The sequence below is a fragment of the Oncorhynchus mykiss genome, chromosome 2 (genome assembly GCF_013265735.2).
Source record: "Oncorhynchus mykiss isolate Arlee chromosome 2, USDA_OmykA_1.1, whole genome shotgun sequence".
NCBI lineage: Eukaryota > Metazoa > Chordata > Actinopteri > Salmoniformes > Salmonidae > Oncorhynchus > Oncorhynchus mykiss.
In genome coordinates, this window is record NC_048566.1 from 21,132,309 (window position 1) to 21,159,295 (window position 26,987).

Sequence of the window (26,987 nt, forward strand, 5' to 3'; positions counted from 1 at the left end):
TTCTGGGCAAACTTCGTCACAAACTTTAATCATGCAGTTTTTGATGAAATCCCCCTCCGTAAATGGCCGGGCTGATTTAGCGATCTCTTCTGCCAAAATAAAACTGGCCTTTTGTAGCCTTTGTTCCATGTCCATATTCTTGTTTTTGTCCGCGTGTTTCGTTTCATAATGTCGTCTCAGATTATACTCTTTCAGTACCGCCACACTTTCTCCACACAGAAGACACACAGGTTTTCCAGCTACCTTCGTGAACATATACTCCGACTCCCACCTTGTTTGAAACCCCCGGTTCTCAGTATCCACCTTCCGTTTTGCCATTTTTGATGGGTATCTGAAAGTTAATTTTACTGTGATGCTGACGACTGCTGTGCCAATAAATATTGAAATGAAGCAGCCTACTGCTCGGTGCGTCACCTTTGCATTGTGGGAAATGTAGTATTGGTGCGTGTAAAAGATCTGCGGGCTGCCGGCTTGCTGCGGGCCGGTTCTAATAATAAATCAAGATCATCCCAGGGGCCGTAAAAAACCTTCTTGCGGGCCGGATGTGGCCCGCGGGCCTTGACTCTGACATATGTGGTCTAGGGTATCCGATAGGATGCTGTTGATGTGAGCCATGACCAGCCTTTTTAAAGCACGTTATGGCTACCGATGTGAGTCCTATGGGGCAGTAATCGTTTAGGCAGGTTACCTTCACTTACTTGGGCACAGGGACTATGGTGGTCTGCTTGAAACATGTAGGTATTGCAGACTCAGTCAGGGAGAGGTTGAAAATGTCAGTGAAGACACTTGCCAGTTGGTCCGCACATGCTTTGAGTACACGCCCTGGTAATCCGTCTGGCCCTGTGGCTTTGTGAATGTTGACCTGTTTAAAGGTCTTGCACACATCTGCTACCGAGAGCATTATCACACAGTCGTCCAGAACAGCTGGTGCTCTCATGCATGCTTCAGTGTTGGTTGCCTCGAAGCGAGCATAAAAGGCATTTAGCTTGTCTGGTATCTCGCATCACTGGGCAGCTCGCGGCTGCGTTTCCCTTTGTAGTCCGTAATAGTTTTCAAGCCCTGCCAATGAAAGCTCTTACAATATTCGATGATGACATTTCAACACCAAGTCAGAACATTAGGTAACGTTATGAGGGGGAAAGGGACCAAATTATTAGGGTGCGGCACATGGGATACCAACAGCTTACTACACAGCATACACTTAATATTACTTTCTTAGCTACAGTATACATATTTCCCAGGTATATTACATCATATATCATATAGCAGCATGCAATACATTTCTGGACTCCGTTGTGCTGTGCTCACTTGAATAGGAAGGTGGCATGGCGATCCTTCTTGTGGGCAAATTTTGTCGTGAAACTTTGTCATCAAAGTCTGGCATTCTCTGGATTAATGTAGTATTTAGTGTAGATCGTTGACAAAAAATTGCAATTATATCCATTTTAATTCCACTTTGTAACACAACAAAATGTGGAAAAAGTCAAGGGGTGTGAATATGTGAAGGCACTGTATAGACATAGATACTATAATAGTAGGATCTTACTCTACACTAGTTCTACCTTATAGAAATAGATACTGTAATAGTATAATCTTACTCTACAGATACTGTACCTTATAAACATGGATACTGTAATAGTAATATCTTACTCTACAGATACTGTCCTTATAGACATGGATACTGTAATAGTAGGATCCTTTCATCTATTCTTCACTAGTTATTCCTTATACATGTGCCCCTCCCTCTCTCTTGCCATCCAGGTGGAGTGTGATATGTGTGGTCATTGCTGTATGACCCAGGAGGGTCTGGACCTCCATCGGCTGTCCCATACGGGTCAGACCCCCCTGCGCTGCCCCCTGTCCCCCTGCAGACGGCGCTTCGCCTCCAGCTCTGCCCTCGGGGAGCACATTGTGGCCCACTGCCAGGGGACTCTGGGGAAGGGCCGCGGCTCCAAGAGGTTCCACTGCCAGATCTGTGGGAAGGACTTTGCCTACACCTCCACCTTCAACGTCCACATGAGGATCCACACCGATGAGAGGCCCTTCGAGGTAAGGGGGTGGGGAGGTGGAGATGATTGATAGATTGTGTGTGTGTGTGGTGGGTTATCTACTGCGCACGACTGACGTTCGTTATGGTGTGTCTTGTTCTGAAGTGATTTAAAACACAGGCTACTACAAGGGATCAATTAGATTGTCAATTTTTTTAGCAGAAGCAGAAGAGGCCGTCTGGACAAGACTTTGGTCGTGGTTCTGCCTGTGGTTACTTTTATTATTGTTTCATTCACTTCTCACTTCCCCCCTGCTGCTCCCCCAATGGACATTCACCCTGCCCCACCCCCCAATGGAAATGGATCATTGTTACAGTTGTAAATATGTATACTAATACTAATAAACTCATCTAATCATCTCATCTAAAAAATACAAGCTGTGGTTGTGGTCACCCCAGTGTATTATGCCGGATGGTGTCCTCCCTCCCTCTATACTTCCTATGATTAATGAGTGGGGCTGAGTTAGAGCCTGCCATCTCCCTCTGTGTTACTATTCTGGGACCCAGCGCCACTGGGCACCGCCCGCAAAGGCAGGAAGGCCCTAAACACAAGACCAACCAGCTCATTGTGGCACAATTTGTGGCAGAACAGCCCCAGGCTTCTATAGTTCAATAAAAAATGCAGTCAAAGCTGTAAAGTTATTGGTGAGAATGTCCCTGCCGATTCCCTCTGGTTCTACTAATGGTAGGCGTTGTCTCTGTGGTCATTCAGTATGGCAGACAGGCAGGTAACACTGCTGTGTGGAAAAAGATGAATGTCCTGCAGTAGTAGTGCAGCTCTGTTCTGTCAGCTTCTTTTTTTTCTGTTCAGTCCCCTGTGTCCCTCTTTCTGTTCTTTATCTCTATCTACCATTGTCCTCTGCCCTCCCTAGATCTCTCTCTCTCTCTTCTCACACATTATTTTTCTACCCCTCCTATTCTTCTGCCTCTTCAGCCAGAAGTGCTGTGTCTACAAATTTGAGGAAGTGTTTCAGAAAATATTTTTTCATAACAGTTTTCAAGATATGAAATCTAGAATTTTAATGTCCGCTCTTCTCCTCTTGTCCTTGTTCTCTCGTTATGTTTTCCGATCCTACCCATCCTTCTCCCTGCCACTCTTCTTCCTCCTATTCAACTTCTCCTCCCTCTTTCTTTCCGTTCACTCTCTGCCTCTCTTCACTCTCTCCTCTTGCCCTCCTCCCACTCTCTGCCCTGTCTGTCCCCCACATGTCCCCTCCTCCTCCTCTCTCAGTGTTCTACGTGTGGGAAGCGTTTCCGCCAGCTGCCTCACCTCAAGGACCATGAGCGTATCCACAGCGGCCTGCGGCCCTTCTGCTGCTGGGTGTGTGGTAAAGCCTTCAGTGTGGCCGGCCGTCTTACTGAGCACGCCCGCATCCACAGCGGGGAGACGCCCTACACCTGCCACCGCTGCCCCTCAGCCTTCCGCTCACGCTCCAACCTCGACAAACACATCCGTCTCCACGACGACGGAACGGGTGGAACCACGGCCAACGACGTAGAGGCGGAAGGGGCGAGGGTGCTCTTGTCTACAGGGACGGGATTGGGTGGCGAGGGGGAGTCGGCGGTGCAGACCATTCTGCTGGTCCAGGCGGATGGAACCACAGAGGGGGTGATGGTGCCGGCCGTGCCCGTTTCAGAGCAGTCCTCTGGGGCTATGTTCTCTGGGCAGGCTGGGTCCTCCCAGGTGGTGTTCTTGGGTGGTCAGGCCATCTCTGTCCCCTCCCTGTCAGCCATCATGGAGGGACATGAGATCCCCTCGGTCACTGTGGTAGATCGACAGGACGTACCACACACCATAGAGTTCATCCTAGAGGAGACCATCTCATAGAGGGGACTGTAGAGGAGGAAGAGGGTAGAAAGGAGAGGGTTTGTGATAGAATGTATTAGAGACTGAGACAGAGTTAGACTGAAAGATGGTAGGATTTTCAGTTAGTCAAGGTGAAATAAAAAATAAATAAATAGTGTTGAGTTAAATCAAGATGTATAGTTTTTACTGTTTCCTCAGTGCCGGGGCTATTCTTGTTAAATGGACCGAAATATTGTTTCATTTACTTGAACGATCTACATATGAATTGATTTTGACAGAGTTTAGTGAAGGATCGGATGTGTCGCCCTTAAGCTTTGAGAGGTGCTTCTTAGTTTGGAAGAGCAGAATGTTGAAATCATACAGCGAAGCCAGTGAAGCAAGCAGCAGTTGTATGGTAAAGCATTTATCCTGTTTACAATGAGAAGTTGAACGAAAAGCTGATTGTAAAAGTATTCCCAGAGTGTGTACCGTTAATATTATTTAGAGTGAGTTTTATCAGGGTTGGATTTGAGTCACCCATAAAATGTCCTCTGTTTTCTTTTTAATAAAAGGCTTCAGCTTTCACCGTTTCTCCAACGCTTTCATTTTATAAAGAGGATTACACGTGGTCCTCACCATGAAATATCTCACACATCAGATAGGATGGCCTTTATGGGCCCCACTGTAATCTCACACATCAGATAGGATGGCCTTTATGGGCCCCACTGTAATCTCACACATCAGATAGGATGGCCTTTATGGGCCCCACTGTAATCTCACACATCAGATAGGATGGCCTTTATGGGCCCCACTGTAATCTCACACATCAGATAGGATGGCCTTTGTGGGCCCCACTGTAATCTCACACATCAGATAGGATGGCCTTTATGGGCCCCACTGTAGTCTCACACATCAGATAGGATGGCTTTTATGGGCCCCACTGTAATCTCACACATCAGATAGGATGGCCTTTATGGGCCCCACTGTAATCTCACACATCAGATAGGATGGCCTTTGTGGGCCCCACTGTAATCTCACACATCAGATAGGATGGCCTTTATGGGCCCCACTGTAATCTCACACATCAGATAGGATGGCCTTTTGGGCCCCACTGTAATCTCACACATCAGATAGGATGGCCTTTGTGGGCCCCACTGTAATCTCACACATCAGATAGGATGGCCTTTGTGGGCCCCACTGTAATCTCACACATCAGATAGGATGGCCTTTATGGGCCCCACTGTAAATCCACAATGCTCTCGCTTGACATCATCAATATGGACTTTCTGACACAGGTACCCACCGAGTCACAGAAGCAGAGCTCAGGAGGGCAGCAATATGAGATATCCCCATACAAGTCATGTAATTACCGAGTATATTTGTTTCATTGTTTGTCACTGTGTGTTGACGTATATAGATTTAACAGTAATGTTAATATAATGTCTATGACATGAATAGATGAAGTCAATATTGTAATTCCGTAGGATATAAGGAAGGAGAGGATTTATGATGATCTCAGCTGACTGAGGAAGTACACGTCATATTGCTGTATCATTATGCTATAGTGGATAGCTAGATATCAAAAATAATGATCTAATTTGTGTTTAAATGGAAAAAGGCTTGATGTGCCAGAACTTTTCCAGTGCTGCAGCAGCTCATAATCGTAATCTAAAGAGCCGTTCATGACTGTTGCACACCCAGCGAACGCTGACTGGAGCGTTCTCACACACAAACACTCTGTCTTGATTTGTTTTCATGACATGAAATGACAAATGCTGGTGATTTTGTTGCAGACTGAGAGAGAAAGTGCCTCCATTTTAGCATAGGAGCCTAGCATGGAAACTTCTTTTTCAGACTTCATGGGAAGAGAACGTCTTCATAAAATGTAACAGACCCTCACTAAGGTGAGATACGAACCAGCAGTCTTTTCAGAGAGCAGTGAGGTCCACAAGTATTTGGACAGTGACACATTTTGGTTGTTTTGTTTTGTCTGTAATCCAGCACATAGGATTTGAAAGCGTTTGCTAAAAGACTAAAATATTAACAAGCTAACCTCCCCTGTTATTGGTGAGCGGTTAGCATGTCTTGGGGATATGATCTTTGCATCCGTAACTTTCTCACTAATCATTATTCCTTTTTCATTCAGGCTTATCTGTAGTCATGGTAGCATTCACATGAATGAAAAAAAGTGTTTAGAAACATATTGTATTCTTAAATTGACTCAAATCACAGCACATTATTTACCATTCATTTCCATTGGGCACAAAATAATCTGAAATGCAACCAAAACAAACAGCAAATGCATCCAACAAGGTTGTAGGGTCACAAGCTGCACAATTTGTCCAAATCCTTTTCCTTCCTTAGTCCCCTCCATTTTATGTACAAAAAGTGCTCTTCTTTCTAAACGGTTCACCCGATCCTCATATTAAAGCTGACAGTCTGCACTTTAACCTCCTAGTCATTGTATCATTTCAACAACAAAACACGTATCACTGTCCAAATACTTGTGGACCTCACTGTATTTCCCACCAACCTCCACTATAGATGAATGCACGTGCAAGTACATTACCATTCATCAATGAATCTCCAGCAGACTAAGTAGCCTTGTATCATAGCATGGTCATCTCTGCTGTGTCTGTAGTCATTTATTAGATGGTAGATGTTCTTGGCATATGTTCTATACTGTATGTTGAAGGTATAATGATGAGAGTACTGCACTCTGAGAGAAGGTCTACTAAATCATACTGGCCTGTGGATGTATGTGTCCGTATAGAGACAGTCCTCTTTCCTCTGTACTGTAACATACTTCTATAGCTTTTCCTCTTTTTGCCCCCTCTCCCGATTATTTCTTTCTAGGATGGAGGTTATAGTAGTGAGGGGTGGTTTTGTTTGCTGTTTGTTTTGTTACTACAGTTTACTAATGTAAATGTTTCTTCTTGGTTTATAGTTCGATTATAACTGGACCGTCAAATCAATTTTCACCTAGATATCACAGTAGGAGAGATGGAGACCTGCACACTGTCGGAGAAAAGAATACATCCAAAACTGAGGCTTGAATGCAAAATAAAGATGTTTATTCAAACATCATGGTGGCCAAAAAAAATCAGATTGCAAGAAATTGCATAACTGAAAAGTGAAACTCAATATTTTGTCCTCGGGGCATCACAAACAATGGACGGACTGCATTTGGTTTGGGGAGATAATTGGCATCCTTAACCTTCTACTGCAGTGGGTTAAATCAGGGTCACACAGAGTACGTCTTGGTCTTAAACAAATCTACTTTGAAATAGAAGTATACACCTCACACACATGGCTATTGGCTTAAAAAAAGAGCACCTGTTCCATGTCAGATATAGAGTTGAAATGTTTTCCATTTTGAGTTGACATGCTGTCACAGTAGACTGAAATATAACAACAGTTTGATATAGAAACACCAGATTTACGTTGATTTAAAAAAACAAATCTTTATTAATGATGAAATTATGACAAATATTAAGATAATTCCACCCATGAGGATAAAGAGGGTGCTTTTGGTCATTGATTGCAGGAAAGGGATACTGTTGTCCTTGTGAGAAGTGAATGTGACAGCACCTATTGAGTATCTGTCCCTGGACATCCCTGGAATTCTCAGCTATGTTTCATCCATAAACACTGGAAGAAATACCTGACCCTCAGAAATAATGTGCAATTTAGCGCTGGGCTTGAATCTGCTGACATCTCAGGTGGAGGGTGAGGGGATCAGCCCTTGGGTTTTGGGTTTAGCACTGGGGACAGATATTGTAAGATAGTATTCACCCTGGGTAAATAGAGAAGAGGTAGCCTCTAGTTAGGTGACGTGATGTTATCTTTGTTAAGGACGTTAGTGCATCGTTGTCGCCATCTTTGCTGTCATTGCATTGAAGACATTGACATGATTATGTATTATCCCATATGCTGTACTGTAGAGCCAGTGTATCACATCTAGAATATTGCTGTAGTGATTTTACAACTGAGAATGTTTTAAAACCTTTTTTATTTAATTATCTTGGGTTTCCTCATGAGTTCCCGACTGTGAATGGTGTCATGATGATAAATTAACGTCACTAAGATAAATTCAGTTTACCCACAACATTAGACTGAAATCATTAATCAATCAATCAATCACAGAGTGAAATAGAACACATTATTAGATCAGAATTTGAATTAGAACAGGATTCTGCCAATGAGTTGAATAGTCTATAATTAAAATTCCATTCAGTCAAGTATAGACTGATGAATAAAGTATGAGTTATTGGCCTGTTGGTGATGAGTTCATATGCTGTAATAATAACTACAGTATAGTTCTCATTACTCCATAATGCCTAAGTCTGGGTAGGAACTCATATTTCTGTCAACATGCTGCCTGCAGTCCTTAGTATTTTTGGGTGACTACACACACCGCACGGTGTTTTCTGATTCATCTGTTTTCTCTGGTCCTTTATTATGAAATATCTTATTATAATTGACCTATTTAACTAATGTTATACACATTTATCATCTGACATGCTTCCTTTTTTTGCATTTTGCATTTACGCTCTCTCATGCTCTCCTTCCTTTTCTCCTGCTCTTTCTCTTTCTCTCTCACCCTCTTTCTTTCTCTCTCTCTTTCTCCCCCCTCTTTCTCTCTCTCTCCCCCATCTTTCTTTCTTTTTCTCTCTTTCTCTCCCCCTCCTTTCTTTCTCTCCCCCTCTTTCTTTCTTTTTCTCTCTCTCTCTCTCTCCCCCTCTTTCTTTCTCTCTCTCCCCCTCTTTCTTTCTCCCCCTCTCTTTCTCTCTCTCCTCTTGTCTTTCTCTATTCTCCCTGTCTCTCTCTTTGCTGAGGTGGCGGCACCTGCTGTGACTTTGACAAAGTAGTCTCCTTGTGTGTGTGTGTGTGTGTGTGTGTGTGTTCATATTCACCCTCTGTCTGGCGAGGACGCTTGTGTGAGTAAAAATAAACAGTGTTTAAGGTGTCTTTCTCGGACTTGAGTGTATGTCTTTACGCTGTATGTGTGTGTATGTGTATTTGTGCTGCAGTGTGTGTGTGTATTTGTATGCGTGACTGTGTGTGTGTTCTGCAGTGTACGAGCATCTGCCTCTCCAGCTCGTGCCACCATGCTTCTCTTTTTTGTCCTCCATATCCTCTCCTCTTCTTTCTCCTTTCATCCCTCCCCCTTTTGTTCACCTTGTTTCTCCCTGTGTCTGTTTCTTCTCCCTCCCTCTTCCCCTCTCTCCTCCCTCTCTCCTCTCTTTCCTCCCTCTCTCCTCCCTCTTTCCTCTCTCTCCTCTCTCTCCTCCCTCTTTCCTCTCTCTCCTCCCTCTCCCCCTCTTTCCTCTCTCTCCTCTATCTCCTCCCTCCCTCTCTCCTCTCTCTCCCCCCTCTCTCCTCTCTCCTCTCCTCTCTCTCCTCCCTCTCCCCCTCTTTCCTCTCTCTCCTCCCTCTCTCCTCTATCTCCTCCCTCTCTCCTCTCTCTCCTCCCCCTCTCTCCTCTCTCTCCTCCCTCTCTCTCTCATTGATAGCAGTGGATATGTGACTAGAATACTGAGCAGCTAATTATTATTCCACGAGTGATGCGCAGTGCTCCGTCTGAATGTCAATTCTCTCCCTCCCTTCCTCTCTCTGTTCCTCCTCTCTTTCTCACCCTTTCTCCATCCATTCGTTCTCCCTCCCCTGTTGCATGCTGTCCAGGCAATGGTTAACATGGGAACCACATGGGAACCATGGGAACCTCTTTTCTCACTGCACACGAGTGCAGTGAGAAAAGAGGAGAGGAAAGGAACGTGGCAGGGGAACACCCGGATATCACTCAAAGGATCGAATGCTGCTAACACTGGCCACTCCTCACCTGCTGCAGCAGTGTGGAACGATGTGTGTGTTTAATTGTATGGTGTGTATATCTGCATCTGTGCTCTAACCCTCGAGGAATGTACGAGTGTACATGTGTGTTGTACGTATTTGTTAGGTAAAAACAGTGTGTATAAATGTGTGAACGAGGGGGTGGGGTTTGGGCTAAAGATCAGAGAGAGAGCAGCTGTTGAATGCATGTTGGTGTACGAGGGAGAGATGTAGGGATGGAGGGAAAGAGGGAGGGAGAGGTAGAGAGGACAGCTCAGAATAGACATCAGAGAAAGGCGGGAGAAAGAGAGCATGAAATATTTTGGTCAGGTGCAAAAAATACTCTTAACTACAGCAAACAGTATGTACTGTTCAGGGCTGGACTTATCAGACACTGACGCACACACAGACCACAGACACACACAGACACAGTGAGGCACCCCAGGCACCTCTTCTAAGCAGCACAGGGGCCAGGGAAGTGGGGGCGGTATAGTTGTGGATGTGATTGAATGGGAGAGACAGAGGACTGAGAACTTCTTTCTGTAGGCTGTAGCTATGGGTCACCGACATGGAACATTGTGGCTCTGGCCCCTCCCCTCTGGGAATAGACACACACACTGACAACTCCAAACATGAATAATACGTGATACAGTGCTGTTTGCCCACTAACCTTTTCAAAGGTCAATCAACACTTGGCTAATATTTGACTAAATGCAAAGTGAAAATAAAAAGCAGAGATGAATATCAAAGCAAACATTTCAGTGCTGTCTTCTCCAGTATGAGCGACAGAGGGCAGGAAACCTACACTATGAGAAACGGGTTAGCACAACATGATGGAATAATGAGATAGACCATCTGATTGGTCAACATGGAATGAAGATGACACCAAATATAAGAGAGGGGTAGGACATCTTGACATGCCAATGGGAAAGCGGGACAGGACAACCTAATGAATGTACAGTTGAAGTCGGAAGTTTACATACACTTAGGTTGGAGTCATTAAAACTACTTTTTTCAACCACTCCACAAATTTCTTGTTAACAAACTACAGTTTTGGCAAGTCGTTTAGGACATCTACTTTGTGCATGACACAATAAATGTTTCAGAAATTGTTTACAGACAGATTATTTCACAATTCCAGTGGGTCAGAAGTTAACATACACTAAGTTGACTGTGCCTTTAAATGGTTTGGAAAATTCCAGAAAATGATGTCATGGCTTTAGAAGCTTCTGATGGGCTAATTTCCATAATTTGAGTCAATTGGAGGTGTACCTGTGGATGTATTTATGGGCCTACCTTCAAACTCAGTGCCTCTTTGCTTGACATCATGGGAAAATCAAATGAAATCAGCCAAGACCTCAGAAAAAAAATTGTAGACCTCCACAAGTCTGGTTCATCCTTGGGAGCAATTTCCAAACGCCTGAAGATACCACGTTAATCTGTACAAACAATAGTGTGCAAGTATAAACACCATGGGACCACGCAGCCATCATACCGCTCAGGAAGGCGATGCGTTCTGTCTCTTAGAGATGAACGTACTTGGGTGCGAAAAGTGAAAATCAATCCCAGAACAACAGCAAAGGACCTTGTGAAGATGCTGGGGGAAACAGGTACAAAAGTATCTATATCCACAGTAAAACAAGTCCTATATCGACATAACCTAAAAGGCCGCTCAGCAAGGAAGAAGCCACTGCTCCAAAACCACCATAAAAAAGCCAGACTAAGGTTTGCAACTGCACATGGGGACAAAGATCCTACTTTTTGGAGAAATGTCCTCTGGTCTGATGAAACAAAAAATTGAACTGTTTAGCCATGATGACCATCGTTATGTTTGGAGGAAAAAGGGGGAGGCTTGCAAGCTGAAGAACACCATCCCAACCGTGAAGCACGAGGGTGGCAGCATCATATTGTGGGGGTGCTTTGCTGCAGGAGGGACTGGTGCACTTCACAAATTAGATGGCATCATGAAGAGGGAAAATGATGTGGATTTTTTGAAGCAACATCACAAGACATCAGTCAGGAAGTTAAAGCTTGGTCGCAAATGGGTCTTCCAAATGGACAATGACCCCAAGCATACTTCCAAAGTTGTGGAAAATGGCTTAAGGACAACAAAGTCAAGGTATTGGAGTGGCCATCACAAATCCCTGACCTCAATCCTATAGAAAATGTGTGGGCAGAACTGAAAAAGCGTGTGCGAGCAAGGAGGCCTACAAACCAGCTCTGTCAGGAGGAATGGGCCAAAATTCACCCAATTTATTGTGGGAAGCTTGTGGAAGGCTACCCTAAATGTTTGACCCAAGTTAAACTATTTAAAGGCAATGATACCAAATACAAATTGAATGTACGTAAACTTTGGGAATGTGATGAAAGAAATAAAAGCTGAAATAAAACATTCTCTCTACTATTATTCTGACTTTTCACATTCTTAAAATGAAGTGGTGATCCTAACTGACCCAGGGAATTTATACTCTGATTAAATGTTAGGAATTGTGAAAAACTGAGTTTAAATGTATTTTGCTAATGTGTATGTAAACTTCCAACTTCAACAGTATGTGGAGAATTGATAGCAAACATGGGAAAGGGGTTTGGACAAATGTGACACACATGTAGTGCCAGAAACATGGGGACGAGGCAGGATATATCATTATGGGAGTGGACAACTTGACAAATAAGATGGGAGAGACATTCAGTCACTCTCGCAGGGCAGCAGAAGTCATACTGAAATAGGGTCAATGAAGAAAATGACTGAGACGGTGTGACAATTTGGATACTAACGAGTTAAAAGAGAGGAGAGAGGACAACATGACAAACACTATGTGAAAGAGTTGTGATGTCACACATAGTGGATGAATACGTGGTGGAGCCGGAACATGTGAGGAGCAGAGGAATATGAGTTTCTGTTGGGATTGTTCTGTCTGGTGGGAGTGTGGCTGTCATGTTGTGGAGTATTCCTCATGTGACTGTGTCTGGTGGGAGTGTGGCCGTCATGTTGTGGAGTATTCCTTATATGACTGTGTCTGGTGGGAGTATTCCTCATGTGACTGTGTCTGGTGGGAGTGTGGCCGTCATGTTGTGGAGTATTCCTCATGTGACTGTGTCTGGTGGGAGTGTGGCCGTCATGTTGTGGAGTATTCCTCATGTGACTGTGTCTGGTGGGAGTGTGGCCGTCATGTTGTGGAGTATTCCTCATGTGACTGTGTCTGGTGGGAGTGTGGCCGTCATGTTGTGGAGTATTCCTCATGTGACTGTGTCTGGTGGGAGTATTCCTCATGTGACTGTGTCTGGTGGGAGTGTGGCTGTCATGTTGTGGAGTATTCCTCATGTGACTGTGTCTGGTGGGAGTGTGGTCGTCATGTTGTGGAGTATTCCTCATGTGACTGTGTCTGGTGGGAGTATTCCTCATGTGACTGTGTCTGGTGGGAGTGTGGCCGTCATGTTGTGGAGTATTCCTCATGTGACTGTGTCTGGTGGGAGTGTGGCCGTCATGTTGTGGAGTATTCCTCATGTGACTGTGTCTGGTGGGAGTGTAGCCGTCATGTTGTGGAGTATTCCTCATGTGACTGTGTCTGGTGGGAGTGTGGCCGTCATGTTGTGGAGTATTCCTCATGTGACTGTGTCTGGTGGGAGTGTAGCTGTCATGTTGTGGAGTATTCCTCATGTGACTGTGTCTGGTGGGAGTGTGGCCGTCATGTTGTGGAGTATTCCTCATGTGACTGTGTCTGGTGGGAGTGTGGCTGTCATGTTGTGGAGTATTCCTCATGTGACTGTGTCTGGTGGGATTATTCCTCATGTGACTGTGTCTGGTGGGAGTGTGGCTGTCATGTTGTGGAGTATTCCTCATGTGACTGTGTCTGGTGGGAGTGTGGCCGTCATGTTGTGGAGTATTCCTCATGTGACTGTGTCTGGTGGGAGTGTGGCCGTCATGTTGTGGAGTATTCCTCATGTGACTGTGTCTGGTGGGAGTGTGGCCGTCATGTTGTGGAGTATTCCTCATGTGACTGTGTCTGGTGGGAGTGTGGCCGTCATGTTGTGGAGTATTCCTCATGTGACTGTGTCTGGTGGGAGTGTGGCCGTCATGTTGTGGAGTATTCCTCATGTGACTGTGTCTGGTGGGAGTGTGGCCGTCATGTTGTGGAGTATTCCTCATGTGACTGTGTCTGGTGGGAGTGTGGCCGTCATGTTGTGGAGTATTCCTCATGTGACTGTGTCTGGTGGGAGTATTCCTCATGTGACTGTGTCTGGTGGGAGTGTGGCTGTCATGTTGTGGAGTATTCCTCATGTGACTGTGTCTGGTGGGAGTGTGGTCGTCATGTTGTGGAGTATTCCTCATGTGACTGTGTCTGGTGGGAGTATTCCTCATGTGACTGTGTCTGGTGGGAGTGTGGCCGTCATGTTGTGGAGTATTCCTCATGTGACTGTGTCTGGTGGGAGTGTGGCCGTCATGTTGTGGAGTATTCCTTATATGACTGTGTCTGGTGGGAGTATTCCTCATGTGACTGTGTCTGGTGGGAGTGTGGCTGTCATGTTGTGGAGTATTCCTCATGTGACTGTGTCTGGTGGGAGTATTCCTCATGTGACTGTGTCTGGTGGGAGTGTGGCTGTCATGTTGTGGAGTATTCCTCATGTGACTGTGTCTGGTGGGAGTGTGGCCGTCATGTTGTGGAATATTCCTCATGTGACTGTGTCTGGTGGGAGTGTGGCTGTCATGTTGTGGAGTATTCCTCATGTGACTGTGTCTGGTGGGAGTGTGGCTGTCATGTTGTGGAGTATTCCTCATGTGACTGTGTCTGGTGGGAGTATTCCTCATGTGACTGTGTCTGGTGGGAATATTCCTCATGTGACTGTGTCTGGTGGGAGTATTCCTCATGTGACTGTGTCTGGTGGGAGTGTGGCCGTCATGTTGTGGAGTATTCCTCATGTGACTGTGTCTGGTGGGAGTGTGGCCGTCATGTTGTGGAGTATTCCTCATGTGACTGTGTCTGGTGGGAGTATTCCTCATGTGACTGTGTCTGGTGGGAGTGTGGCTGTCATGTTGTGGAGTATTCCTCATGTGACTGTGTCTGGTGGGAGTATTCCTCATGTGACTGTGTCTGGTGGGAGTATTCCTCATGTGACTGTGTCTGGTGGGAGTGTGGTCGTCATGTTGTGGAGTATTCCTCATGTGACTGTGTCTGGTGGGAGTATTCCTCATGTGACTGTGTCTGGTGGGAGTGTGGCCGTCATGTTGTGGAGTATTCCTCATGTGACTGTGTCTGGTGGGAGTGTGGCCGTCATGTTGTGGAGTATTCCTTATATGACTGTGTCTGGTGGGAGTATTCCTCATGTGACTGTGTCTGGTGGGAGTGTGGCTGTCATGTTGTGGAGTATTCCTCATGTGACTGTGTCTGGTGGGAGTGTGGCTGTCATGTTGTGGAGTATTCCTCATGTGACTGTGTCTGGTGGGAGTATTCCTCATGTGACTGTGTCTGGTGGGAATATTCCTCATGTGACTGTGTCTGGTGGGAGTATTCCTCATGTGACTGTGTCTGGTGGGAGTGTGGCCGTCATGTTGTGGAGTATTCCTCATGTGACTGTGTCTGGTGGGAGTGTCTGTCTGGAAGTTATACATAAATAGTGATGAGGAGTTCCCCTCTTTCCCTCTGAAGTGTCAGGATGCTGCCACAGGCGAGCTGCTCTGTTCTGTGTGTCAGGTGGGGGATAAATGTATGTGTGTGTTCAGCCGTGTGTGTATCTTCATCTGTGTTTGTTGAGATGTAAGCTATCTGTGCTTGTGTGTTTACTCTGAGTTTTACTCTGAAGTCCTGTGATTGTGTTTGTTTCCTTGGGCATGTAGCAGAGTCTGGTGTTTGTGTGTGTTTGTGTGTGTGTGTGTGTGTGTGTGTGTGTGTGTGTGTGTGTGTGTGTGTGTGTGTGTGTGTGTGTGTGTGTGTGTGTGTGTGTGGCGCACATACGCTTGTTTGTGTGTAGGTCTGGGTGTGTATGAAGTGTGTGATTTTGTTTGTCACCCTGAGCATGTAACCATGTCAAGTCCTGTCAGGGTCATTCACTCCAGCTGGGGAAGGAGGACATCCGTATGATTACTGTCCTCTCTCTCTCTGTGTGTGTGTGTTCACATGTTGATTTTCTCTTTCCTTTTTTTTTCAAATGCTTATCTCCAAGACTGATAGAGACAGGGGCAGTTGATATTTGTATTTTAGAAAACCTGAGAGAGAAACAGAGAGGGGGTGGGTGATGAGAAGGAGGGGGGAGGCAACAGAGTAGGAGGTAGCAGAGCGAGGGACAGAGGGAGGGACATAAGTAGGGAGGCAGTGCTGATTGGATTGGAGAGAGAGCTGAGAAGGTACGGGGATACTATTGAGCAAGGATAAAGCGAGAGAGAGAGAGAGAGAGGGTGAGTTAGTAAATGCTGTTTGCAGTCGAGTGTCGTGGAATCACAGCAAAGTACACTGGTAGCAGGGATAAAGAAAACCTTGAACTAACCAATTAATTAAGGAGAATAAGAGAACAGACACTACGGAGAGAAAAGAGAAGTGAGTCTGGTCTTTCATCCTCTTATCTGGGCATCAGACGGAGGAGAGGAGAGGAATCCAGAGAGAGGGGGAACGGATGATAACAGGGTGCTCATTCCTGTTTAACACCATTCTACCCGGAACAGACTGCAACATTGTTACATTGGGATTGTGTAAATGGTATACACGGTGAGCGTGTGTGTGTGTGTGTGTGTGTAAGCTATGCATGTGTGAGTGTCGCAGTATATTTTGCCATTTTTTTCAGGCAGAGATAGAGAGCAAGAGAAAGGGGATCATGGAAAGAGAGAGACAAAGAAAAATAAAGCCAGAAATTAGATAGAGGTTTGTGAGAGTTGATATTAAAGTGTTGGCCTCAGACCTGACTCTCTGTCTGTCTGTCTTTCTGTCTGTATGTGTGTGTGTGTGTGTGTCTGGCGTTTTCCTCTTCAGTGCCAGTGTGTGTGTCTGTGAGCTGATAATAGCTACCCTATTGGTATTCTGAGGAGGGAGCTCCAGGATCTCTCTCTGCTCCTACCCAGGATGGCATCACAGAGACGGGATTGTGCTCGCCTGTGGAGAGGCCACTGGAATAGGTGAGTGTCTATTCCTCATCTTCATCCTTTCGCTCTCTATCTTTCTCTCCCTCTTTTTCTCTTTCTCTCTCTCTAGCCATTTTCTCTATTTTCTTTTTTCAACCTCTCTCTCTCTCTCTCTCTCTCTCTCTCGCCCTTCTTTCTTGCTCTCTGTCTTGTTATCTCTCTCTCTCTCGAGCCCTTCTTTCTTGCTCTCTGTCTTGTTATCTCTCTCCCCTTTCTCTCGTTTGTCATTTAGCTACCCCATATGCATCCCTGATGAGTTTTTCCTCAATTTCCTTGCTTCCATTTCAGCATATTTCTACCTGTTTTCCCCTAAAGCTCTGCAATGTCTCCCTCCATCACTCCTTCTTTCAGTCCTCTTTTCGTCATCCATCCATCCTCCTCTCCTCCATGCAGACATAAACAGGCCTCTAGTGTGATGGATTTTTATCAAATCTAATGGCTCAATTCCATGTGTTGCTCTCCTCTCTGTCCCGCCCTCTCCCTTCCTCCTTGCCTCTTCCCCCCCTCTTCTTCTCCATCTCTCTGTCTCTCCACACTCTCCACATTCTGTTTGAATTGACACTCCGAGAAGACAAGGCAGTCTCTATATTGACACAGCCAGCACAGTAGCTGTAAAAGCTGTGGACATAGTCTCTGTGTTTTTCCACGATGACCATTCTACGCCTGTCTGTTGGTGTGCGCGTGCAAGCGTGTGTGATGCCAGAGAGGGCAGGCTGTGTGTTCTGTGGTGTTTGTGTCAAACAATTTGGTGAGAAATCAGCCAACAACACAGCCGTCCTCTCCTCTTCTTACACCTCCAACCCACCACCATGAGCCCAGCCAACAGCCTAGCACACTACATGCTCCTGTGGGTACTGGGCTGTCAGCGCGGGAACATCCACACATTTAGTATTGATTGGAACTGATACACTGAGTGGACTGTAATGTTTCACCTCAAATGGACCGTCTCTCCCCTGTGGCTGCATGCAGAGAGGAAGTGTCAGTTCGGCCTCTTTAACAGCTGACATAGGTTAGATAAGGGTTATAGTACTGGGAAGAGACAGAGATGTTTCATACAAGCTGTACTGATATAACTGTCACATGTCCAGTGTTGCAGGGTACATAGAATAGAATACACTCTTAGAAACAGGATAAGATTTGTTACAGTAGTGGTACCCTGTAAGGTAGGACCTTTGTAACTTCACTCTTAGGGATGTAATTGTACCCCAGTTCATACCTCAGATAGTACCTTTCTTACATATAGTCCACAGATACAAAAGCATGCTTTTAGAAAAGGTACATTTTGCCTTTGTAGCATTTCAGAAATGTACCTCTACCATAGACCACTTAAACTGGTACAACACTTTATACTAGATCAGTGGTTCCCAATCTTTTTATAGTCCCGAACCCCATCAAACATTCAACCTCCAGCTGCGTACCCCCTCTAGCACCAGGGTCAGCTGTACCCCCTCTAGCGCCAGGGTCAGCTGTACCCCCTCTAGCACCAGGGTCAGCGCACTCTCAAATGTTGTTTTTTGCCATCATTGTAAGCCTGCCACACACACACTATATGATACATTTATTAAACATAAGAATGAGCTTGAGTTTTTGTCACAACCCGGCTCATGGGGAGTGACAAAGAGCTCTTATAGGACCATGGCACAAATAATAATATAATAATAATAAATATTTTTGCTCTTTATTTAACCATCTTACATATAAAACCTTATTTGTTACTCGAAAATTGTGAATAACTCATCACAGGTTAATGAGAAGGGTGTGCTTGAAAGGATGCACATAACTCTGCAATGTTATTGGAGAGAGTCTCAGTCTTAAATCATTTCCCACACACAGTCTGTGCCTGTATTTCGTTTCCATGCAAGTGAGGGCCGAGAATCCACTCTCACATAGGTACGTGGTTGCAAAAGGGCATCAGTGTCTTAACAGCGCGATTTGCCAAGGCAGGATACTCTGAGCGCAGCCCAATCCAGACATTTGGCAGTTGCTTCTGATTAAATATAATTTTCAGAACCGCTTGTTGCAATTTCATTGAGGCTCTCTTGTTCAGATATTGGTAAGTGGACTGGAGGCAGAGAATGAGAGGGATAACGAATCCAGTTGTTTGTGTTATCTATTCCGGGAAAGTACTTGCGTAATTGCGCACACAACTCGCTCATGTGCTTCACTATATTACATTTGACATTGTCCGTAAGCTTGAGTTAATTTGCACACAAAAAATCATACAATGATGGAAAGACCTGTGTGTTGTTAACGCAGAAAGAGAAGAGCTTTTTAATCATAGCCTTAATTTTGTCCCGCACATTGAATATAGTTGCGGAGAGTCCCTGTAATCCTAGATTCAGATCATTCAGGTGAGAAAAGACATCCCCCAGATAGGCCAGTCATGTGAGAAACTCATCATGCAAGCTTTCAGACAAGTGAAAATGATGGTCAGTAAAGAAAACTTTAAGCTCGTCTCTCAATTTAAAAATAAAAAAATGTGTCAATACTTTGCCCCTTGATAACCAGCGCACTTCTGTATGTTGTAAAGGCGTTACATGGTCGCTGCCCATATCAATGCATAATGCAGAATATACACGAGAGTTCAGGGGCCTTGCTTTAGCAAAGCTAACCATTTTCACTGTGGTGTTCAAAACGTCTTTCAAGCTGTCAGGCATTCCCTTGAAAGCAAGAGCCTCTTGGTGGATGCTGCAGTGTACCCAAGTGGCGTCGGGAGTAACTGCTTGCACGTGCGTTACCACTCCACTATGTCTCCCTGTCATGACTTTTGCACCATCAGTACAGATACCAACACATCTTGACCACCAAAGTCCATTTGATGTCGCAAAGCTGTCCAGTACTTTAAAATATCCTCTCCTGTTGTCCTGGTTTCCAGTGGTTTGCAGAAGACGATGTCTTCCTTAATTGGATCCCCATAAATGTAACGGACATATACCAGGAGTTGTGCCAGGCCCGCCATGTCTGTTTACTAATCCAGCTGTAACGCATAGAATTCACTGGCTTGTATGTGAAGCAGTGATTGTTTCAAAACATCTCCTGCCATGTCACTGATGCGTGGTGAAACTGTTGTTTGATGAAGACGTTGTCTGTATAGTTTTGTTGTCCTTTTCCCCCAGCATTGTCCCAGCCATATCCGTTGCAGCAGGAAGGATGAAGTCCTCCACAATAGTATGGGGCTAGCCTGTCCTAACCACTCGGTAGCTTACTATATAAGACGCTTCTAGCCCCTTCTTATTAATGGCATCTGTTGCTTTTATACATGTCTTATTACTCGAAGGTTGTCTTAATTGTCGCTTAAAAAAAACTCCTATGGCTTATTTTCCAAATTCCATGTTTTGTTTCTAAATGTCCGCGCAAGAGTGAAGCTTTCATCCAGTTGTGATATGCGGAATTCCGGTGAGAGAGTAACGGTTAATGTGATTGGATGTTAATATATTTGACTCGGCTACCTGTGTTTGACATTGTGTTGTTATTTAAGCACTAGATGGTTTCATTTAATTTCCGGCAGTGAAACGAGGCTACTCAGGCGAGAAAAAAACCTCACCCAAATGTATAGCCCCGTTAGAAAATATAAATGGACTGTTTGAAATTTGAAGATTTTTTTTATTGAACAAAATAATCAAATATTAACATATATATTTTATTTATTTTTTAAATTGTATTTTTTAAGTTTGAGTCACATTTCTATTTGGCATACCCCCAACAGCATTGCACGTACCCCAGTTTGGGAATACCTGTACTAGATTATCCGTACAGGTAGCGAACAGTACTATGCGACATCATTATGGGTACTTCTGAAGGTACATTATATGTATTTTGATCTTTTTGTACCTCAGGGAACACCCTAACCCTAACCCTAACCCTAACCCTAACCCTAACCGTACCCTTATTTCTAAGGGTTGGTGTTTTCACACTTGGTCCCTTTCAGCCAATTTTTGTAAACTCTGTGCTTTTTGCTTAATTTTTTAACTCAGACCCCTCAAAAGAGCCCCCGAAGCGAACCAAACTAAAACCATCTCAAGAGGTGGTCTGAGTTCGGTTTGCTTGAATTCCGCGGTCCGAATCCTTTTTTTAGGGCAATGTGAACACGAAGCCACCCAGGTTCACTTGTCATTATTCTCACATCACACACTAGACTACTGCAACAGCGTTTCCCCTGTCATAACCCTCACACTAGACTACTGACATAACCCCTCACACTAGACTACTGCAACAGCGTTTCCCCTGTCATAACCCTCACACTAGACTACTGACATAACCCCTCACACTAGACTACTGCAACAGCATTTCCCCTGTCATAACCCCTCACACTAGACTACTGCAACAGCGTTTCCCCTGTCATAACCCTCACACTAGACTACTGACATAACCCCTCACACTAGACTACTGCAACAGCATTTCCCCTGACATAACCCCTCACACTAGACTACTGCAACAGCATTTCCCCTGTCATAACCCCTCACACTAGACTACTGCAACAGCGTTTCCCCTGTCATAACCCTCACACTAGACTACTGACATAACCCCTCACACTAGACTACTGCAACAGCATTTCCCCTGACATAACCCCTCACACTAGACTACTGCAACAGCTTTTCCCCTGTCATAAACCCTCACACTAGACTACTGACATAACCCCTCACACTAGACTACTGCAACAGCATTTCCCCTGTCATAACCCCTCACACTAGACTACTGCAACAGCGTTTCCCCTGTCATAAACCCTCACACTAGACTACTGCAACAGCGTTTCCCCTGTCATAACCCCTCACACTAGACTACTGCAACAGCGTTTCCCCTGTCATAACCGCTCACACTAGATTACTGCAACAGCATTTCCCCTGTCATAAACCCTCACACTAGACTACTGCAACACTGTTTCCCCTGTCATAACCCCTCACACTAGACTACTGCAACACTGTTTCCCCTGTAATAAACCCTCACACTAGACTACTGCAACACTGTTTCCCCTGTCATAAACCCTCACACTAGACTACTGTCATAAACCCTCACACTAGACTACTGCAACACTGTTTCCTCTGTCATAACCCCTCACACTAGACTACTGCAACAGCGTTTCCCCTGTCATAAACCCTCACACTAGACTACTGCAACAGCGTTTCCCCTGTCATAACCCCTCACACTAGACTACTGCAACACCGTTTCCCCTGTCATAAACCCTCACACTAGACTACTGCAACAGCGTTTCCCCTGTCATAAACCCTCACACTAGACTACTGTCATAACCCCTCACACTAGACTACTGACATAACCCCTCACACTAGACTACTGTCATAACCCCTCACACTAGACTACTGCAACACTGTTTCCCCTGTCATAACCCCTCACACTAGACTACTGCAACACTGTTTCCCCTGTCATAACCCCTCACACTAGACTACTGCAACACTGTTTCCCCTGTCATAACCCCTCACACTAGACTACTGCAACAGCATTTCCCCTGTCATAACCCCTCACACTAGACTACTGCAACAGCGTTTCCCCTGTCATAAACCCTCACACTAGACTACTGCAACAGCGTTTCCCCTGTCATAAACCCTCACACTAGACTACTGCAACAGCGTTTCCCCTGTCATAAACCCTCACACTAGACTACTGCAACAGCGTTTCCCCTGTCATAACCCCTCACACTAGACTACTGCAACAGCGTTTCCCCTGTCATAAACCCTCACACTAGACTACTGCAACAGCGTTTCCCCTGTCATAACCCCTCACACTAGACTACTGCAACAGCATTTCCCCTGTCATAACCCCTCACACTAGACTACTGCAACACTGTTTCCCCTGTCATAACCCCTCACACTAGACTACTGCAACTGCTTTTCCCCTGTCATAACCCCTCACACTAGATTACTGCAACAGCATTTCCCCTGTCATAAACCCTCACACTAGACTACTGCAACACTGTTTCCTCTGTCATAACCCCTCACACTAGACTACTGCAACAGCGTTTCCCCTGTCATAACCCCTCACACTAGACTACTGCAACAGCGTTTCCCCTGTCATAACCCCTCACACTAGACTACTGCAACACCGTTTCCCCTGTCATAAACCCTCACACTAGACTACTGCAACAGCGTTTCCCCTGTCATAAACCCTCACACTAGACTACTGCAACAGCATTTCCCCTGTCATAACCCCTCATACTAGACTACTGCAACAGCGTTTCCCCTGTCATAACCCCTCACACTAGACTACTGCAACAGCGTTTCCCCTGTCATAAACCCTCACACTAGACTACTGCAACAGCATTTCCCCTGTCATAAACCCTCACACTAGACTACTGCAACACTGTTTCACCTGTCATAAACCCTCACACTAGACTACTGACATAACCCCTCACACTAGACTACTGCAACAGCATTTCCCCTGTCATAACCCCTCACACTAGACTACTGCAACACTGTTTCCCCTGTCATAAACCCTCACACTAGACTACTGTCATAACCCCTCACACTAGACTACTGCAACAGCATTTCCCCTGTCATAACCCCTCACACTAGACTACTGCAACAGCGTTTCCCCTGTCATAAACCCTCACACTAGACTACTGCAACAGCGTTTCCCCTGTCATAAACCCTCACACTAGACTACTGCAACAGCGTTTCCCCTGTCATAAACCCTCACACTAGACTACTGCAACACTGTTTCCCCTGTCATAACCCCTCACACTAGACTACTGCAACAGCGTTTCCCCTGTCATAAACCCTCACACTAGACTACTGCAACACTGTTTCCCCTGTCATAAACCCTCACACTAGACTACTGTCATAACCCCTCACACTAGACTACTGCAACAGCGTTTCCCCTGTCATAAACCCTCACACTAGATTACTGCAACACTGTTTCACCTGTCATAAACCCTCACACTAGACTACTGTCATAAACCCTCACACTAGACTACTGCAACAACGTTTCCCCTGTCATAACCCCTCACACTAGACTACTGCAACAGCGTTTCCCCTGTCATAACCCCTCACACTAGACTACTGCAACGCTGTTTCCCCTGTCATAAACCCTCACACTAGACTACTGCAACAGCGTTTCACCTGTCATAAACCCTCACACTAGACTACTGTCATAAACCCTCACACTAGACTACTGCAACAGCGTTTCCCCTGTCATAACCCCTCACACTAGACTACTGCAACACCGTTTCCCCTGTCATAAACCCTCACACTAGACTACTGCAACAGCGTTTCCCCTGTCATAAACCCTCACACTAGACTACTGCAACAGCATTTCCCCTGTCATAACCCCTCATACTAGACTACTGCAACAGCGTTTCCCCTGTCATAACCCCTCACACTAGACTACTGCAACAGCGTTTCCCCTGTCATAAACCCTCACACTAGACTACTGCAACAGCATTTCCCCTGTCATAAACCCTCACACTAGACTACTGCAACACTGTTTCACCTGTCATAAACCCTCACACTAGACTACTGACATAACCCCTCACACTAGACTACTGCAACAGCATTTCCCCTGTCATAACCCCTCACACTAGACTACTGCAACACTGTTTCCCCTGTCATAAACCCTCACACTAGACTACTGTCATAACCCCTCACACTAGACTACTGCAACAGCATTTCCCCTGTCATAACCCCTCACACTAGACTACTGCAACAGCGTTTCCCCTGTCATAAACCCTCACACTAGACTACTGCAACAGCGTTTCCCCTGTCAAAAACCCTCACACTAGACTACTGCAACACTGTTTCCCCTGTCATAACCCCTCACACTAGACTACTGCAACAGCGTTTCCCCTGTCATAAACCCTCACACTAGACTACTGCAACACTGTTTCCCCTGTCATAAACCCTCACACTAGACTACTGTCATAACCCCTCACACTAGACTACTGCAACAGCGTTTCCCCTGTCATAAACCCTCACACTAGATTACTGCAACACTGTTTCACCTGTCATAAACCCTCACACTAGACTACTGTCATAAACCCTCACACTAGACTACTGCAACAACGTTTCCCCTGTCATAACCCCTCACACTAGACTACTGCAACAGCGTTTCCCCTGTCATAACCCCTCACACTAGACTACTGCAACGCTGTTTCCCCTGTCATAAACCCTCACACTAGACTACTGCAACAGCGTTTCACCTGTCATAAACCCTCACACTAGACTACTGTCATAAACCCTCACACTAGACTACTGCAACAGCGTTTCCCCTGTCATAACCCCTCACACTAGACTACTGCAACACCGTTTCCCCTGTCATAAACCCTCACACTAGACTACTGCAACAGCGTTTCCCCTGTCATAAACCCTCACACTAGACTACTGCAACAGCATTTCCCCTGTCATAACCCCTCATACTAGACTACTGCAACACTGTTTCCCCTGTCATAACCCCTCACACTAGACTACTGCAACAGCGTTTCCCCTGTCATAAACCCTCACACTAGACTACTGCAACAGCATTTCCCCTGTCATAACCCCTCACACTAGACTACTGCAACACTGTTTCCCCTGTCATAAACCCTCACACTAGACTACTGTCATAACCCCTCACACTAGACTACTGCAACAGCATTTCCCCTGTCATAACCCCTCACACTAGACTACTGCAACAGCGTTTCCCCTGTCATAAACCCTCACACTAGACTACTGCAACAGCGTTTCCCCTGTCATAAACCCTCACACTAGACTACTGCAACAGCGTTTCCCCTGTCAAAAACCCTTACACTAGACTACTGCAACACTGTTTCCCCTGTCATAACCCCTCACACTAGACTACTGCAACAGCGTTTCCCCTGTCATAAACCCTCACACTAGACTACTGCAACACTGTTTCCCCTGTCATAAACCCTCACACTAGACTACTGTCATAACCCCTCACACTAGACTACTGCAACAGCGTTTCCCCTGTCATAAACCCTCACACTAGATTACTGCAACACTGTTTCACCTGTCATAAACCCTCACACTAGACTACTGTCATAAACCCTCACACTAGACTACTGCAACAACGTTTCCCCTGTCATAACCCCTCACACTAGACTACTGCAACAGCGTTTCCCCTGTCATAACCCCTCACACTAGACTACTGCAACGCTGTTTCCCCTGTCATAAACCCTCACACTAGACTACTGCAACAGCGTTTCACCTGTCATAAACCCTCACACTAGACTACTGTCATAAACCCTCACACTAGACTACTGCAACACTGTTTCCCCTGTCATAAACCCTCACACTAGACTACTGCAACACAGTTTCCCCTGTCATAAACCCTCACACTAGACTACTGTCATAACCCCTCACACTAGACTACTGCAACACCGTTTCCCCTGTCATAAACCCTCACACTAGACTACTGCAACAGCGTTTCCCCTGTCATAAACCCTCACACTAGACTACTGCAACAGCATTTCCCCTGTCATAACCCCTCATACTAGACTACTGCAACAGCGTTTCCCCTGTCATAACCCCTCACACTAGACTACTGCAACAGCGTTTCCCCTGTCATAAACCCTCACACTAGACTACTGCAACAGCATTTCCCCTGTCATAAACCCTCACACTAGACTACTGCAACACTGTTTCACCTGTCATAAACCCTCACACTAGACTACTGACATAACCCCTCACACTAGACTACTGCAACAGCATTTCCCCTGTCATAACCCCTCACACTAGACTACTGCAACACTGTTTCCCCTGTCATAAACCCTCACACTAGACTACTGTCATAACCCCTCACACTAGACTACTGCAACAGCATTTCCCCTGTCATAACCCCTCACACTAGACTACTGCAACAGCGTTTCCCCTGTCATAAACCCTCACACTAGACTACTGCAACAGCGTTTCCCCTGTCATAAACCCTCACACTAGACTACTGCAACAGCGTTTCCCCTGTCATAAACCCTCACACTAGACTACTGCAACACTGTTTCCCCTGTCATAACCCCTCACACTAGACTACTGCAACAGCGTTTCCCCTGTCATAAACCCTCACACTAGACTACTGCAACACTGTTTCCCCTGTCATAAACCCTCACACTAGACTACTGTCATAACCCCTCACACTAGACTACTGCAACAGCGTTTCCCCTGTCATAAACCCTCACACTAGATTACTGCAACACTGTTTCACCTGTCATAAACCCTCACACTAGACTACTGTCATAAACCCTCACACTAGACTACTGCAACAACGTTTCCCCT

At 45.5% G+C, this 26,987-nt stretch overlaps 2 protein-coding genes across 7 annotated transcripts in view; both read left to right on the top strand.

The window, feature by feature from the left end:
* The window catches only part of LOC110509776 (zinc finger protein with KRAB and SCAN domains 7), a 31,232-nt gene extending 26,809 nt beyond the window's left edge, over window positions 1-4,423 (top strand). For all 3 annotated transcript variants that reach the window (XM_036941594.1, XM_021590882.2, XM_021590875.2), the window contains exons 9-10: window positions 1,762-2,049; window positions 3,279-4,423. In XM_036941594.1, the coding sequence (XP_036797489.1) occupies window positions 1,762-2,049; window positions 3,279-3,875 (885 nt within the window). In that variant the 3' untranslated portion in view covers window positions 3,876-4,423. The remainder of the gene's footprint in view (window positions 1-1,761; window positions 2,050-3,278) is intronic.
* Window positions 4,424-16,013: 11,590 nt separating this feature from the next.
* The window catches only part of LOC110534415 (glutamate receptor ionotropic, kainate 5), a 162,928-nt gene continuing 151,954 nt past the window's right edge, over window positions 16,014-26,987 (top strand). The window contains exons 1-2 of one of the 4 annotated variants that reach the window (XM_036941605.1): window positions 16,014-16,363; window positions 16,625-16,767. The gene's annotated coding sequence lies outside the window, so the exon portion shown is untranslated. The remainder of the gene's footprint in view (window positions 16,364-16,624; window positions 16,768-26,987) is intronic. The other 3 variants (XM_036941615.1, XM_036941619.1, XM_036941629.1) reach the window with 3 other exon arrangements.